The sequence below is a fragment of the Gadus chalcogrammus genome, chromosome 17, assembly GCF_026213295.1.
Source record: "Gadus chalcogrammus isolate NIFS_2021 chromosome 17, NIFS_Gcha_1.0, whole genome shotgun sequence".
NCBI lineage: Eukaryota > Metazoa > Chordata > Actinopteri > Gadiformes > Gadidae > Gadus > Gadus chalcogrammus.
In genome coordinates this window covers 11,021,248-11,039,171 of record NC_079428.1, presented here as the reverse complement: position 1 = coordinate 11,039,171, position 17,924 = coordinate 11,021,248, and the positions used below count along the sequence as shown (strand labels likewise).

Sequence of the window (17,924 nt, the reverse complement as noted above, 5' to 3'; positions counted from 1 at the left end):
ATGATATAATGGGGACTTAACCACGCTTCTTTTGAATACAACGTTGAAAAAATAGGCCCTTACATGTGGTTCTACAGCCATCATGTGGTGGATGTTCAAACTGCAGTAACTCAGCAATGGCAATGCGACATCGTGCTGGTGGTTCCCTGCTGGTGTTTTTGACATCATCGCCACGACTCCATCTTTAGATAAGAGTTGACAGGTGTGTGTGTGTGTGTGTGTGTGTGTGTGTGTGTGTGTGTGTGTGTGTGTGTGTGTGTGTGTGTGTGTGTGTGTGTGTGTGTGTGTGTGTGTGTGGAGGTGGTGGGGGTCAGATAACAGACTGGGGGGGTGAGGGCGACAGAAGGGCTATTTTTAACCTCCATTCAAACCAGAGACTGAGTGAGAAAGAACGAGAAAGACCGAAGCAGGCCTACAGCAGTCTCTTAAGAGAAGGGCGAAGGAGCCAGCGTGATAAAGCGTTTGTGAGGACCATGGATCTGTGCTACAATAAAGGCTGCGGGGAGCGCTTCGACCGCAGCACCAACAAGGAAGGTAGGTGGCTCAGGCCGACTAGCGCAGTCCTCTGTGACTGCACTAGAACTTTGGGTGAGACGTTCAATCCGTCTTCCGTGATTTGACAGGAAAGTGTTCAGCGTTTATTTGAAGCAATGTGGGTGAATGGTAGACCTAAGAATAGTTAACTTTATTTGTTAAACTACTTTAAATCTGCACCGCGTAACTTTTCGAGAAAGTTTCTCAAGAATGAAACACGTCCAGGGTTACTGAACCTAGAGATGGTTTATTCTGGTCCCCTTTTGCATTTCATCATTCTTACTATTTTGTATTTTGTAGCGGGGAAACATCATCATGTGGAATACCAATATAGACCTAGGTGCATACCAATCGTTGTGTAGCTACTAAAACCGACGCAACAGATGAGTTGGAACAGGGGGCCAACATATAGAGTAGGCTACAATCCGACACTAGAGTTGTGTTCACTGCCAACCAGAACCGGCCTGGGTCGGTTTACCGATGAGTCTGACCGATGCGTCCGGTGGATTTAAGAACCACATCGTGGACGTTCTTATCGATTGCGTCATCGGACAGCGTAAAGTATTTCGTAGCATGGGGGGGGGGGTCGAGGCGAACCCCTTAAACCGGCCGGACTCCGGAGTTTTAACGTGCTAAGGTGGAGCACGTTATTAACGTGCTCCACCTTAGGAACTGGGCAACGACCAGACTAAAGGGGGGGGGACGTGACTTACCAAGAACACCAAAGCCCAGCCACTCCTGCGTTGGATGAGAATTGACAGGTGTGTGTGAGTGTGTGTATGGGGGGGCTATTTTTAACTCCAACCAGACCAGAGAGATAGACCATTCCCCCTCCCCCACTGCTTTTGAACCCTAACCTCGGTCCTTCAGGTTAGGGTTAGTCTGGTGTCTCCTCCTCTCGCTGGTTCCCACATGAATAAACTTCTGGAACCCTGGTCATTAAATTAAGCTTTGGTGCAAGTTTGGTAAATATTGGATAATCAAATATTTTTGCCAAGAAAATGTAACATAAGAGGTGCCTTTTTTGTCAGATTTCGAGAAAGTTCTCTGATTTTCTTTAAACCTAAACCTCCATCATATGAGGAACTTTTCAGGGATGAACAGGGGACTTACTCCATCAGGGGACTTACTCCATCAGGGGACTTACTCCATCAGGGGTCTTAACCCTGGTTCTGAGCGGTGAACAGAACCGAGGCTCAGCAAGAAAGGATGAGCAAATTCTTAATCCCTGTGAGTTGGGACTCAAACCTGCGTCTACTGAGTTTTGATGAATTGACGATTTTGTTGATGGCGGTTAGACTTGACTTTACAACTCACATGATATAGAATAAAAAACATTAGTTGAACCCCGGTCTCAGGAGTGTCAGCCAACTGCTCTCTCCACTTCCCCATGGAGGTTGTGATCATTTTGTGGTCGAAGGCTATATCAATCAGTTCAATAGAAATATCATTACAGACTTTATCAGGGTGTCCGCGGAGGTCTTAAAAGTCTTAAAAAGTCTTAAATTCATTTTTCTAAATTTAAGGCCTTAAAAAGTCTTAAATTCGTCAAAAATGTCATATGCTGGTCTTAAATTTATAACTCGAAGGTCTTAAATTTGTCGGGGCAGGGTTATTTAATTTTTTATTTTTCTCGCGGGACTTTTCGGGAAGGAGATCTACGAGGGGCTACTTTCTTGCTAGCTGCATATATAAACGGATGTCTGCGCGCTTGCTAGCTAGTCTGCAACAATGGGTAAATGCAATGCAACGTCAGTTGGCTGGAAGACGTCCGTTTCCGAGGTTGGCTAGCGTCCGTTGTCAACCCAGAACAGGCCAGATGCATTCCGTGCAAAAGTAGCCTACATTCAAGCGCGGCACCATGGGGATTAAGGCTGTCGTCAGCCATATGCAGAGCCAAAAACATAAAACCTCTGCCAGGAGCCACACACAGACCCCAGCCGTTTCTACGTTTTGCATCTCTGCCAGACGGTCCGTGCTGCTAGCACTGACCTGAGGGTAGCATTTGGTGCGACACCAACACTGAAAGCGGAGGTGTTGTGGATTCTAAACACAGTGGTCAAGCACCAGTCCTACAACTCGAATGAGGGGATAGGAGATCTCTTCGGTTTGATGTTCCCTGACTCTCAAATCGCGAGCACCTTTACTGCTGGAAGGGACAAAACGGCGTATATAACTCACTTCGGACCAGCGCCTTTCATCCGAAACGAGCGAATCTGCAGCGTCTACAAGGCTTTTGTTTTGATATTTGAGACGTTGAACCACGCCACTAAAAGCAAGCAACTTGACGTGCACGTCCGATATTGGGTCGAGTGCATTCCCGGTACTTGGGCTCGCAATTCATGGGGCCCCACATATATGGGGGTAAAAGGGATGATGATACATAATATTTTTTAGACAATATGCAGAATCTTTTCACTTACGAATTAACACGGTCGGCTATTTTTGCCAGCACGCCACCCTAGCCATATTATGGGCAACCGTGTTCCCCTTGGCTGTGATTTGAGCTTTGAATTCCTCGTAGGAGTTCATAATAATACATTGCTCGCCTTGGATGAAATACACCGCTCTTGCGCGATTTATTTTGCATAAGGGTGAGTCAAATGACGCGAGAAACGCCCCTTTTATGTGAACGCGCATTGAACCGGTGCAGCTGCCCGGGGGCCCAGACGCTGTCACCCCCCTCTCAACAACTTACAACTTGGGTGCACCATGAATACGTGCTGGTGCACCCAAATTAAAAATGTAGGCGCACCAGTGCACCCAAGGAAAAAGTTAGTCTGGAGCCCTGGAGTATCACTTTATGTTCAATAAACAGACAGAAAGTAAACTTGAATGAGTCTCATTGAGTGACGCACATGCTATGCTTGGGTTGTAATACAGCGGGATCCCCCCCACCATCGCGGGTTTAAGGTCTTAAATTTCATTCAAGGTGGTATTAAAAAGGTCTTAAAAAGTCTTAAATTTGACTTGCTGAAACCTGCAGATACCCTGTTTATAGACTTACTAGACTTACCCTTTAGTTAATTAACACACATTAAACAGGAATTGAACAGGAATTGAACCCTGGTCTCCAGAGTGCTATCCAACAGTGCTCTCCCCTGCACCACTGTTCAAATCCTGCTGATGTTTGTTTCAAGACTCACTAAGACAGAGCAAGGAACAATAACTCTGCAAATCAATAGATGCGGCTGTCGAAAGCAAATGCTAGAACCGGGGAATTCCCCTTCTTGACGCACAATGATGAATTTGGGATTAAACAAATCGTCTCAATCTGGGTAAAACAGGCAAATTTTCCTATACCTCTGCGTATCCCTTTAAATTCCTTTGAAGGTCTAGGAAGGCCTATATTTTAACTCCAGCCATTTCATATCAAGTGTCACATGTGTAGCGCTGTGAATGAAATACCGCAGACAATCTAGATCATATATATAAAACAATGACAGTAATCCTATTTGAACTGGTCTTTCATTATAAACATCACATCGCCCAGAAACGGTAGCAAAATCAAAGTGGAAAAACATCTTTGATATCATAGGGAAATAAATGTTTCTACTTCAATGCATATCTTGTTCATAGATTTGTGGTTTGAGGGATTATCCTAGGTGTCATCCAACTCATTGGCTTCCATCCAACTTTATCGGATTCGCAATTGACTCCGACTGATCCCTTCGGTTTTACAGTAGGCAACAGAAATCTACAATAAGATTGATCTCATCCATAACAAATGTACTGTTTCATGTCCTGTTTCATCTGCTGTTGAAGACTTCCATCATTGGTTCGACCCGTGGTTAAATTCATCAGTTATCCCGTTCACCGGTTCGTCAGGGCCCATGAGATTGGTCTCGATAATGTTGTGTCCTTTCCTCTGTTTCTACGGTTGTTGAATTCGGCGGAACGGCTTTACATCTGAATAGTCATATGAGAAAAGAAGGTCAGGTTATGCAAAGGACTACAATGACGAGCATCAAAACGTACAAGAAAGAAAGACATCGGTGATCACAACTGACTCAAAAACACACCGCTCTTCACCATTCTGGTCCCGACAGCGGTGGGAGAGAGGATGGCGAGGTTCTAGTCGGTGGCAAGGCGTCCACTATGATGAAACTGTGTGGGCACCGAGTGAAACACCCATAGGCACAAAATAAACTGACGCCATGGATATTTACGAGGAAAAAAGTGAAAGAAAACCAAAAACGGATCATGTTATTCGTTTATGCAGTCATAAACGAATAACGCGATTACACACTTGTCTTCCTCTTCTCTTCCTTCTTTTTATTCTCCTCTTCCTCTCACAGACGCCTGTCTCTTCCACCCTGGGGTCCCCATCTTCCACGACGCCCTCAAGGTGAACCAACAGATCAAGTGTCTCTAACCTCTGACCTCTGACTTTAACACCTTCACTAATCCCAACCTGTTTGTAAGGCACCGTTCGGGGTGCCTTACAAACAGGCACCCCAAACGGAATATTCCGTTTGGGTTGGAATATGACAGGTGGGATTGCTGATTCTTCAGCTAGTTCCTTGATGGTGCCCTTTTAATCAATATTTTATACAGGAACTGCCTTGAGCAAAGCCCTACTATCTACTATTCATTTGTTGTGGTGCGATGAGTGTGTGTTAACTGGGACGATGCTATTAGGGGCTTATGCTGATGGCGTTCAGACCATGTGTGGGAAGCCGATGAAAGCTGGCTACACATGGATTTTCCCACCTGTGAACCACTGTATTAGGTCCTCATGTATGGTCATCTAATGTCACCTGATGTTATTGAAGCTAATGTGATGCAATCGAATATGTACACCCAGGGCTGGTCTTGCTGCAGAAAGAGGACAACAGACTTCTCAGACTTTCTCTCCATCAAGGTATGGATGGATGGATGCTAATATGAAAAAGACTGAAAAAGAATTTCCCCCAGGGGACAATAAAGTAAAAGTCTAATATGAATGTATGTTTTAAGAGTCTTTATAGTATAATCAGAGTCTGAATTTTAACAAATCAGTACTTGTTTAATATTTTGACTGAACAAAAGTCAATGCTTCATTAATATTTAAATGGAATCTGTTTAGGGAGATGTTTGTATTTATGAATTATTGTACAGTTAGTTAACACTAGTAGGGTGAGGGGAGTTTAAAGTTGCCTTGTCTGTTACCAGGGATGTACCCGCGGTCGCCATAACGACGAGAAGCCTGAGGAGCCCCTGCGTCCGGATGTGTCATCGGAAAAGGGCGGGGCCAAAAGGACCAATGGAGAGGAGATCATCTACAGGGGTCCAAAGTCAGCCGAGGCCCTGCAGAGGGAGAGGCCCAGGTACGTTACCATGGTTACAGGCCCTGGTACATTACCATGGCTACAGGCCCTGGTATGTTACCATGGCTACAGGCCCTTCAGAGGGAGAGGCCCAGGTACGTTACCATGGTTACAGGCCCTGGTACGTTACCATGGCTACAGGCCCTTCAGAGGGAGAGGCCCAGGTACGTTACCATGGTTACAGGCCCTGGTACGTTACCATGGCTACAGGCCCTGGTATGTTACCATGGCTACAGGCCCTTCAGAGGGAGAGGCCCAGGTACGTTACCATGGTTACAGGCCCTGGTACGTTACCATGGCTACAGGCCCTGCAGAGGGAGAGGCCCAGGTACGTTACCATGGTTACAGGCCCTGGTACGTTACCATGGCTACAGGCCCTGCAGAGGGAGAGGCCCAGGTATGTTACCATGGTTACAGACCCTGGTACGTTACCATGGTTACAGACCCTGCAGAGGGAGAGGCTAAGGTACGTTAGAGACAAAAACATGCAGGTTAGGTTACCATAGTGACAGAGACGGGTACGTTACTATTTACACAAGGGTAGAGATTAACCAATCTTTACAGCAAGAGATTACAGTGGATTATAATTATGTTTAAAATAAAGGAATGCATTTTCCCATTGCAGACTTCATCTGTGGATAACATATCTAGGTAAGGGATTAAATCATGGAATATAATTTTGTGTGTGTGCAGTTCAGAGGAGCCGCTGATTAAGCTTCCCCAGAAGGTGTCCGCGTCGCTGGCCAAGGTGTTGGCGAAGATGGACCTCAGTAACCGAGCCGAGCAGGCCATGAAAGGTGTGGGTGATTCAGTACCATTAGATTGAAAAAGTACAATGCACCTACGTTTTTTTTCATTGAAAGTGCATTGAAAAATTAAGACATAACCCAAAAAGTGCAGTAATCCTTTGAGTACATACAATTCATCAAATAAGTAAGTAAACTATTAAATGCTTTAACTCCGTGATTTGGTAGAGCTCCTATCCAAAGCCTAAGGTTTTGTTTTTTCTCTACTCCTCTCCTCCTACTAATTATTTATTTCTTCCTTCCTCCCTCCCTCCCTCCCTCCCTCCCTCCCTCCCTCCCTCCCTCCCCTCCCTCTGATAGAGAGTCAGGTGGTCATGCCGGGAACGAGATGCAAGAACATAGGATGTAAAGGAGTGAGTGTTTACCTTGTTCTTCTTCCACCACCTATTATGTTTTGAGAGCTCTACCTGGTGGCCATAAGAAGAAATTGCACGCTATAATCAAAAGATTTAAAGGCAATGGCGAATTAATACAGAACAACAACTCTGCCAAGGGAATGTCGAAGGAATGTGGGAGCAGTAATGTATTCTCAAGTGGGTTGATTGATATTCTTTCATTGATATTTTTTATTGATTCCAGACCTACCAAGGGCCTGAGACAGACTCGGAGATCTGCACGCATCACCCCGGTGCGCCCATCTTCCACGAGGGGTAACTCATACTTCACACTGTTCACTGAGTTAGTCAGAAACGTGACCTGTAGCAGGCAGACCAGAGAGGGGGGAGATGAACCTGTAGCAGGTAGACAGGGTGGGGGTAGATGAACCCTTTGCCACTTAGACGGTAAAGTGCCGTACATCTCAAGGGTTCCCGACAGCACTTTACAGCTTATATTACAGCTCAACATATTCTGATGGTCTCTGATGCTCTCTGGTCTCCCAGGTATAAATCCTGGAGCTGCTGTTGTATCCAGACCTTCGACTTCAACGCCTTCCTGGACCAGAAGGGCTGCAGTACCGGGAAACATTGTTGGATCGCCAAACAGGTAGGCTGTTTATTAGGGGCATTTTTAGCAGACGCTTTGATCCAAAGCGACTTACATCGGTTAATACACACATTGACACACCAACGGCAGAGTCAACCATGCAAGGCGACAGCCAGCTGGTCAGGAGCAGTTAGGGTTAGTGTCTTGCTCAGGGACACATCGACACTCAGCTAGGAGGAGGAGCTGAGGATTGAACTAGCAACCTTTCGGTTGAAAGACAACTGCTCTACCTCCTGAGCTAAGGCGACCCTTTTCACCTGAACAACAGTAGGTGAATAATATATTCATGTATGTATGTATGTAAAATGATCAGAATTAAACTCCAATGCCAATGTTGTGTCAAAATGTGTTCACAGGACAAGAAAAAGGTGGCGTGCCGACAAGATTGGCACCAGACTGCCGATACAGTGTTTGTGACAGTTTACGCCAAAAATGCAAATCCAGAATTTTCCTTTGTAGAAGCCAACCGTACAGTGGTAGGCAACACATACTCACTTACTCTCGTTTTACAATGTCTCATGCACCTTATTAACATCTACATCTTAAGACCATATTTATACCCTGCAATCCCTGACCCTGGAAGTGGTCAATTGCCTTAGGCCCAATCCCATTTCTACCCCTTACCCCTTCCCCTTACCCCTCCTCCTTGTTTTGAAGGGGTAACGGGGAGGGGTAAGGGTAAGGGGTAGAAATGGGATTGGGCCTTAATCTTCTTTTTGCTCCATCCAGGGATTGGATCCTATAAGCGGTGTCAGTGCCTAGCTCTTGCCAACTCTGTCATTCTGTCTCTCCATAGATCAGCTGCGACATCCAGTTTGAAAACAACAAGGTGTACAAAAGGGAGTTCCACCTATGGGGAGTAAGTAAACCACTCTCTACATCCAATCACCTACACCCAATTACCAGCCACCTTAATGGAGTTGAGCTTGCTTATTAACTACTCGGACGTACGCTAATGCTCGCTGATAAAATACATGCTACACTTGCTCCTCGGCTGGCATGTGCTTTAGCCTGCTCTTAAACTGTTCTTCTACAGCCGTCCTCAAGCTAGTTTAACGTACTTAAGTTTCACATAGACTACTCTCTACACCCACTGACCAGCAAGCTAAATGTATGATGCGCTGAGATAACGGCCTATTTACATATATCAACAAATCGTCTTTTTGCATCCATAGTGGTAAACTACATTCATATTACTATAAGAAAAGTTCTGTTATTGTTCATTCATCGCTAGCAGTCGGTTTACTTTCACTGTGATACATAGATATAGGTAGCTTTGAAAACATGACATGTGCAGTTGTATTGCATCAGTTTCGTTTTGAATAACCACTTTCTTCAAAGGAGTGATAGCATATTTTTTAATCATTCTTCTAACGTGGATAGGGGGCATCTCGCTCATGGATGCCCAAGAGCTATATCTATCTATCTATATAGATAGAGATATAGATAGATGGATAGATAGATTGATCTCTCACTCTCACTCACTCATCCACCTTCTTTTCCTTCTCCCACCACCAGGTGGTGGATGTGAAGCACAGCAAGGTAAGCATGGTTCCCTCCAAGGTGGAGATCTCGCTTCGCAAGGCCAACACCGTCACCTGGGGCAAGCTGGAGGACCCCAACTTCAAAGCCCCGCCCGAGCCAATCAACACAGAATCCTTCGGCGTAACGGCAGAGGAGGAGTGGGACATCGAAGACGACGACATCAGCGACTCGGACGACGAGTGGAAGTACGACAAGCCCCCGAAGAAGTCGCCGTGGGGGGAGGAGGGGGAGGAGGAGGTGAAGAAAGAGGGGGAGGAAGGGGAGAAGAAGAAGGAGGAGGGAAAGGAGGAGGAGAAGACGAAGGAGGGGGAGAAGAAGAAGGAGGGGGAGAAGGAGGGGGAGAAGAAGAAGGTACCGGAGGAGGAGGGTGAAAAGAAGATGGTGGAGAAGGAGGAGGAGGAGGAGGAGGACCGTTTTTATGACGACTTGCCCCCGCTGGATGACTGAGGAACTGCAGTCTACTCACACACTTCTCAAAAAACATACAAACAAACATTATTAAACATACTCACAGAACCTGCCCAGACAAAATCGTCCACATTGTGGATGATGTTTCAAAAGGTCTTGTTTTTATTTTACAGTGATGGGGAGCTTGTTTTTGATTGAATACTAATTATCTTAAAGGCCTAATATGTAACATTTTCACATTAAAATATCTTCAAACGACGAGACCTATGTTATATATTTTGTTAAATTGTGTACCTACATTATCCAACTTATTTCATGCAATGATAAAGCCAAAATAAATGTGCAGTATTAATTACATGTCATCTGTCCTTTACCCCGTAACTTCTTTGGAAATGTAGTAAAAAAACAGTAGCGATCCAGCTAACTATGAAGTTGTGCTTCAAAAGGTGGCTCGTACCAAGCTAATGCAGTTTCCCATAAATAGACTTGGGTGGGTATTCCTTTCATTTGTCCGAGAGAACCATTTTTTTTTTTTGAAAGGGGCCATCTTTCGTCTGATAAACGTCCACGTTTCCACCAATGAAGGCCTACCTGTATGGAAGGTCAGTTTAATCTTTATCACAGCCATGGGCGTCAGTTTGGTTTGAAATGTGCTGGGGACAGAGACGCATTCGGAAGTGCATTTTTAGAAGTGCTGGGTACAATGAGGATGCACTCTTTTTTCTCTAATGCCAGTAATGAAAGGTTCTGAAAGACGGCATAACCATGTAGCTAATTACTAAGGAATAAAATGTATACAAAATCTGTCTGGCACGTTTTATGAAGAAAACGTTTTCAAAAAGCATCGGACATATGACCCACTACGACTACGTTCTGCTCCATGTATCCAATGTTGACAACGTGACATGATATGGCTAAGCTAACAACATAAACAAGAGGAGCTAGGAAAGGAATTTAACTGCGTGTTTAAGTTCAGAAGGGCCAAAGGTGTGGCTACACACAGCACTACAAAAGTCGTCAAGATTGAAAAAGAAAAAAATATTTGTTGCACAGCTGAACCCTGTATCAGGAGCTGGCTGTTCTCAATACCCAACACACATTCCATCAAAACTAGCCTACATCAGGCATTCTGACCAAAACTCATGAACTCCCCCCCACAATTATTCCAGAATTCAAGCAAAGCAAGAATGACCAAAAGTCAATTTGTGTCAACAAGAGACTGACTCCACCGACTATCAATTGTAAGTTAAAACAGCCGACCACTTGAGTGCAAAAAACACAAAAGACCTCGCCACAGCACCAGCAAATCGTAAGCAATAAATATTGCGTCTTACCTTTATTTATGTGCCCACTACCTCCATCCGTTGACTGATCCCCATTGACTTTGAATGGGGACGGACGCGCAATGCATTGTGGATCCGTCCGTTCCGTTGGAGCCTTCGGATCCGTCAAAAGTTGAAACATTTTTCAACTTTTTCAGCAGCGACTGATCCGTCATCCAATCAGATCGCTTATGCAAATTTAAGCACTGTGACGCGACTCAGGCTCTGATGATACTGGAAAGCGGGAATGCGGGTCATCTTGACAACGCAACAAGCAGGAAGAAGCGGGAAGAACCCGGCGAAGCGAAGCACCGTCAGTCAACGGACGTGGGAAGGCGTGGCTGACTGATGGGGGAGTAGTCTTTGCAGAGGCATCCGTCAGCCAATCAAATCGCTTCGCCGGGTTCTTCCCGCTTCTTCCTGCTTGTTGCGAGGCAAAATTACCCGATTTCCCGCTTTCCAGTATCGTCAGAGCCCGAGTCGCGTCACAGTGCTTAAATTTGCATACGTGATCTGATTGGATGACGGATCCGTCGCTGCCGAAAAAGTTGAAAATTGTTCAACTTCTTGACGGAGCCGAAGGCTCCAACGGAACGGACGGATCCACAATGCATTGCGCGTCCGTCCCCATTCAAAGTCAATGGGGATCAGTCAACGGACGGAGGTAGTGGGCACGGGGCGCCCCCGGACTACTTCAATATCATCCCACTGCAGACACAAATGGGCGTTCTCGTGTAGTGGGAGTTCCCGTTTACGCAGACTGGAACGCCCCCTTCTTATTCTTCGTCGCCTTTCTTGCTGAACTGTATTAAATGTCAAACCATGTAAATAGTGTTGTCAATGAAAATCCAAAGCTTTTCAAATCTTATTTGGAAAAAAACTTCACATGGTGTGTCTTTTTACAATTTATTCGTTACCAGCATTCGTAGCGTTGATCAGCAGTGAAATAGTCTGCTATAAGACGTTGACGTCGCTTCGCAACCGAAGACGCTGGGGTTGACAAGTTACCAGACTGCTACCCATTCAAGTGAACAGAGCGTTCCACAGCATTGAGAAGACCTGTTTAATAATGGCCTATAAAATATCTGTTTATGGCATAGATTTCTCCTCAGATTAGGCCAATAAAGCAATGATAACAAAAACAACAAAAACACAAACGCTCGATCAAAGGCCTGACCCGACCCGGCAAGCCGGGTCAGGTCAATCAAAACCCTGATTGTTTAACATGAATTGGCTAAACAAACGACAGAGAATTATTTCCATTGGTCATTCTCAGTGGCGGCTGGCGATCAAACATGTTGGTGGGGCACAGTAACAGACAGGGGGTCTGAGGTTCCCCCCCCCCCCCATATTTTTTTGGGAATTTAATAGATTTGATTTCCTGTATTCTGGTGCATTTTGGGGATGGCCACTACCTATTTACCTACTTTTCATTCAGATTCATAGCCTACATCCTGACTTGCAGGGCCTGGACAAGCTTACACTGCATATACAGACCTACTTCATGGCCATTCCACCAGCCATTGCTATTTGACCCATTGTTGTTATTCTGATATTGAGACAAATCATGATCACTGTCCTATAGCGTCCAGTCTACTTCAAATGCAGTTAGAAATATGGGACAGTTGCTTCATTTTGTTTATATGCTACAGGCCGAAAGACTAAATTAATATGGTGGAAAGTGCTTACAACTCTCTGCTAGTTAGCGATCTATGACACTGTTGTTTCTTATTAGTCGTCAAGTAAAAAAAAACAAATGGGGTAACACTGTCGATATTTATCAAATAAAACATAGGGGGTGACACTGTTGTTTCTCTTTGGTCGTCATGAAAAAAAACACAAGGGGTAACTCTGTTGTTTTAATCAAATGAAACATGAGGGGTAACACTGTCGTTTTTATCAAATGAAACATGAGGGGTGACACTGTCATTTTTCTTTGGTCGTCATGAAAAAAACATAAGGGGTAACACTGTCGTATTTTATTGGTCGTCATGAAAAAATACATAAGGGAAATAATAGAAAAACACACATCCATTTTAATGTCATGTATATCCTCTTTATTGATGATTGATCATTGTGTATTGTCATCGCCTCAGTGGTGCAGTGGAGTGTACTCTGCCTTACCCACTGGCGACCGCGGCTCAATTTCTGTGGAAAACACAACATTTTTCATTTGAAACGTAATTCTATCATGTCTATTGTCATATATAACCACAGACACATTTAATTTATGATTCTCAGTGGTAAGTGGAGAGAGCTGTGAGCTAACCCCCTGGATCAGGTTCGGATCCCTGCAAAAAGGTTGACAGGGGTACCACTTTTGTTTTTTATTGGTCGTCATGAAAAATAAAAAAAAATTGTCCTTGTCAAATAAAATATAAGGGGTAACACTGTTGTTTTTCATCAGTCATCATGAGAAAAATACATAAGGGGTAACACTGTCGTTTTTATCAAATGAAAAGTAAAGGGTAACACTGTCGTTTTTAATCTGTTGTCATGAAAAACCCATAAGGGGTAACACTGTCGAAATGTATCGAATAAAACATAGGGGGTAACACTGTCGTTTTATCAAATGAAACATGAGGGATGACACTGTCGTTTTTCTTTGGTCGTCATGAAAAAAACCATAAGGGGTAACACTGTTGTTTTTTATTGGTCATCATGAAAAAAAACATAAGGGGTAACACTGTTGTTTTTTATTGGTCGTCATGAAAAAAAACACAAGGGGTAACATTGTTTTTTTTTTATCGGTCGTCATGAAAAAAAACATAAGGGGTAACACTGTTGTTTTTTATTGGTCGTCATGAAAAAAAACATAAGGGGTAACACTGTTGTTTTTTATTGGTCGTCATGAAAAAAAACACAAGGGGTAACATTGTTGTTTTTTTATCGGTCGTCATGAAAAGAAAACATATTTGAAAAAAAAAAAAATTGTCCTTGTCAAATAAAATATAAGGGGTAACACTGTTGTTTTTCATCAGTCATCATGGGAAAAATACATAAGGGGTAACACTGTCGTTTTTATCAAATGAAACGTAAAGGGTAACACTGTTGTTTTTTATCTGTCGTCATGAAAAACCCATAAGGGGTAACACTGTCGAAATGTATCGAATAAAACATAGGGGGTAACACTGTCGTTTTTATCAAAAGAAACATGAGGGGTAACACTGTTGTTTTTTATTGGTCATCATGAAAAAAAACATAATGGGTAACACTGTCGTTTTTTATCAGTCGTCATGAAAAAAAACATAAGGGGTAACACTGTCGTTTTTTCTCGGTCGTCATGAAAAAAAACATAAGGGGTAACACTGTTGTTTTTTATTGGTCGTCATGAAAAAAAACACAAGGGGTAACACTGTTGTTTTTTATTGGTCGTCATGAAAAATAACATAAGGGGTCACACTGTTGTCTTTGTCAAATAAAATATAAGGGGTAACACTGTCGTATTTTATTGGATGTCAAGAAAAAAAACATAAGGGGTAACTGTCGTTTTTTATCGGTCGTCATGAAAAAAAACATAAGGGGTAACACTGTTGTTTTTTATCGGTCGTCATGAAAAAAACATAAGGGGTAACACTGTCGTTTTTTATCGGTCGTCATGAAAAGAAAACATATTTGAAAAAAAAAAAAATTGTCCTTGTCAAATAAAATATAAGGGGTAACACTGTTGTTTTTCATCAGTCATCATGGGAAAAATACATAAGGGGTAACACTGTCGTTTTCATCAAATGAAACGTAAAGGGTAACACTGTTGTTTTTTTTCTGTCGTCATGAAAAACCCATAAGGGGTAACACTGTCGAAATGTATCGAATAAAACATAGGGGGTAACACTGTCGTTTTTATCAAAAGAAAAATGAGGGGTGACACTGTCGTTTTTCTTTGGTCGTCATGAAAAAAACCATAAGGGGTAACACTGTTGTTTTTTATTGGTCATCATGAAAAAAAACATAATGGGTAACACTGTCGTTTTTTATCAGTCGTCATGAAAAAAAACATAAGGGATAACACTGTCGTTTTTTCTCGGTCGTCATGAAAAGAAACATAATGGGTAACACTGTTGTTTTTTATTGGTCGTCATGAAAAAAAACACAAGGGGTAACACTGTTGTTTTTTATTGGTCGTCATGAAAAATAACATAAGGGGTCACACTGTTGTCTTTGTCAAATAAAATATAAGGGGTAACACTGTCGTATTTTCCTGGATGTCAAGAAAAAAACATAAGGGGTAACTGTCGTTTTTTATCGGCCGTCATGAAATAAACATAAGGGGTAAACCTGTCGATATTGATCAAATAAAACATAGGGGGTAACACTGTTGTTTTCCTTTGGTCGTCATGAAAAAAAACACAAGGGGTAACACTGTCGTATAAATCAAATGAAACATGAGGGGTAACACTATCGTTTTTATCAAATGAAACATAAGGGGTAACACTGTCGTTATTTATCGGTCGTCATGAAAAAAACATAAGGGGTAACACTGTTGTTTTTTATTGGTCGTCATGAAAAAAAACACAAGGGGTAACACTGTTGTTTTTTATTGGTCGTCATGAAAAATAACATAAGGGGTCACACTGTTGTCTTTGTCAAATAAAATATAAGGGGTAACACTGTCGTATTTTACTGGATGTCAAGAAAAAAACATAAGGGGTAACTGTCGTTTTTTATCGGCCGTCATGAAATAAACATAAGGGGTAAACCTGTCGATATTGATCACATAAAACATAGGGGGTAACACTGTTGTTTTCCTTTGGTCGTCATGAAAAAAAACACAAGGGGTAACACTGTCGTATAAATCAAATGAAACATGAGGGGTAACACTATCGTTTTTATCAAATGAAACATAAGGGGTAACACTGTTGTTATTTATCGGTCGTCATGAAAAAAACATAAGGGGTAACACTGTCGTTTTTATCAAATGAAACATGAGGGGTAACTGTCGTTTTTTATCGGCCGTCATGAAATAAACATAAGGGGTAAACCTGTCGATATTGATCAAATAAAACATAGGGGGTAACACTGTTGTTTTCCTTTGGTCGTCATGAAAAAAAACACAAGGGGTAACACTGTCGTATAAATCAAATGAAACATGAGGGGTAACACTATCGTTTTTATCAAATGAAACATAAGGGGTAACACTGTCGTTATTTATCGGTCGTCATGAAAAAAACATAAGGGGTAACACTGTCGTTTTTATCAAATGAAACGAGGGGTGGCACTGTCATTTTTCTTTGGTCGTCATGAAAAAACCCATAAGGGGTAACACTGTAATTTTTCTTTGGTCGTCATGAAAAAAACCATAAGGGGTAACACTGTTGTTTTTGATTGGTCGTCATGAAAAAAAACACAAGGGGTAACACTGTTGTTTTTTATTGGTCGTCATGAAGGAAAACATAAGGGGTAACACTGTTGTCTTTGTCCAATAAAATATAAGGGGTAACACTGTCGTTTTTTATCAGTCGTCATGAAAAAAACATAAGGGGTAACACTGTCGTATTTTATTGGTCGTCATGAAAAAATACATAAGGGAAATAATAGAAAAACACACATCCATTTTAATGTCATGTATATCCTCTTTATTGATGATTGATCATTGTGTATTGTCATCGCCTCAATGGTGCAGTGGAGTGTACTCTGCCTTACCCACTGGCGACTGCGGCTCAATTTCTGTGGAAAACACAACATTTTTCATTTGAAACGTAATTCTATCATGTCTATTGCACTGTCATATATAACCACAGACATATTTATTTTATTGTTTTCAGTGGTAAGTGGAGAGAGCTGTGAGCTAACCCCCTGGGTTCAAGTCCGGTTGATGTCCTCTGTTTGAAGACACTTATCTCTATTTCATGCGAATTATAAAGTCAAGTATAACCATTGTGTTGACTTTATTCGGTGTCTTGATGGTGCATTGATAAGTTCGGAGGTTAATACTCGATCAGCTCAGGTTCGAATCCCTGCAAAAACGTTGACAGGGTTACCAATTTCGTTTTTTATTGGTCGTCATGAAAAAAAAAAAAAAAATTGTCCTTGTCAAATAAAATATAAGGGGTAACACTGTTGTTTTTCATCAGTCATCATGGGAAAAATACATAAGGGGTAACACTGTCGTTTTTATCAAACGAAAAGTAAAGGGTAACACTGTCGTTTTTAATCTGTCGTCATGAAAAACCCATAAGGGGTAACACTATCGAAATGTATCGAATAAAACATAGGGGGTAACACTGTCGTTTTATCAAATGAAACATGAGGGGTGACACTTTCGTTTTTCTTTGGTCGTCATGAAAAAAAACATAAGGGGTAACACTGTTGTTTTTTATTGGTCGTCATGAAAAAAAACACAAGGGGTAACATTGTTGTTTTTTTATCGGTCGTCATGAAAAAAACATAAGGGGTAACACTGTCGTTTTTCTTTGGTCGTCATGAAAAAAACCATAAGGGGTAACACTGTTGTTTTTTATTGGTCATCATGAAAAAAAAAACATTAGGGGTAACACTGTCGTTTTTTATCAGTCGACATGAAAAAAAACATAAGGGGTAACACTGTCGTTTTTTATCGGTCGTCATGAAAAAAAACATAAGGGGTAACACTGTTGTTTTTTATTGGTCGTCATGAAAAAAAACATAAGGGGTCACACTGTTGTCTTTGTCAAATAAAATATAAGGGGTAACACTGTTGTTTTTATCAAATGAAACGTAAAGGGTAACACTGTATAGAATAGAATCGAATAGAAACACACACACACACACGCACACGCACACGCACACACACACACACACACACACACACACACACACACACACACACACACACACACACACACACACAATCAGATGGATCCGACTGGGATTTCCGTTGCGATGGGTTTCCTCCATCAGCGACTTATACAATAAACAAATTATCTAAAACAAAACCCCTCTTTTATTTTAAAATAATAGTATGCAAATATGTTGAATGGGCCTCCATCTTTGTTATACTATTAAAATGTTCCTATATAGCCTATTTTATAGTTTACAAA

The 17,924-nt window shown here is 42.2% G+C and overlaps 1 protein-coding gene across 1 annotated transcript; it reads left to right on the top strand.

Annotated features, from left to right (window-relative positions):
• Positions 1-350: 350 nt before the first annotated feature.
• Positions 351-10,955, top strand: zgc:92429 (uncharacterized protein LOC445063 homolog). The gene is made up of 11 exons (XM_056575942.1): positions 351-534; positions 4,833-4,882; positions 5,342-5,398; positions 5,689-5,843; positions 6,537-6,640; positions 6,950-7,002; positions 7,229-7,299; positions 7,531-7,633; positions 7,990-8,109; positions 8,430-8,492; positions 9,152-10,955. Exons 1-11 carry the CDS (start codon positions 474-476, stop codon positions 9,623-9,625), a joined length of 1,311 nt encoding a protein of 436 aa, XP_056431917.1. The 5' UTR covers positions 351-473; the 3' UTR covers positions 9,626-10,955.
• The last annotated feature ends 6,969 nt before the right edge of the window (positions 10,956-17,924 follow it).

What these genes read in the sequence shown, in the direction of transcription:
- zgc:92429 (XM_056575942.1), top strand. Translation starts at nt 474, where the DNA reads ATGGATCTGTGCTACAATAAAGGCTGCGGGGAGCGCTTCGACCGCAGC. An exon ending in GCGCCCATCTTCCACGAGGG is followed by an intron (nt 7,300 to 7,530) that starts GTAACTCATACT and finishes CTGGTCTCCCAG; the next exon opens with GTATAAATCCTGGAGCTGCT. An exon ending in ATTGTTGGATCGCCAAACAG is followed by an intron (nt 7,634 to 7,989) that starts GTAGGCTGTTTA and finishes ATGTGTTCACAG; the next exon opens with GACAAGAAAAAGGTGGCGTG.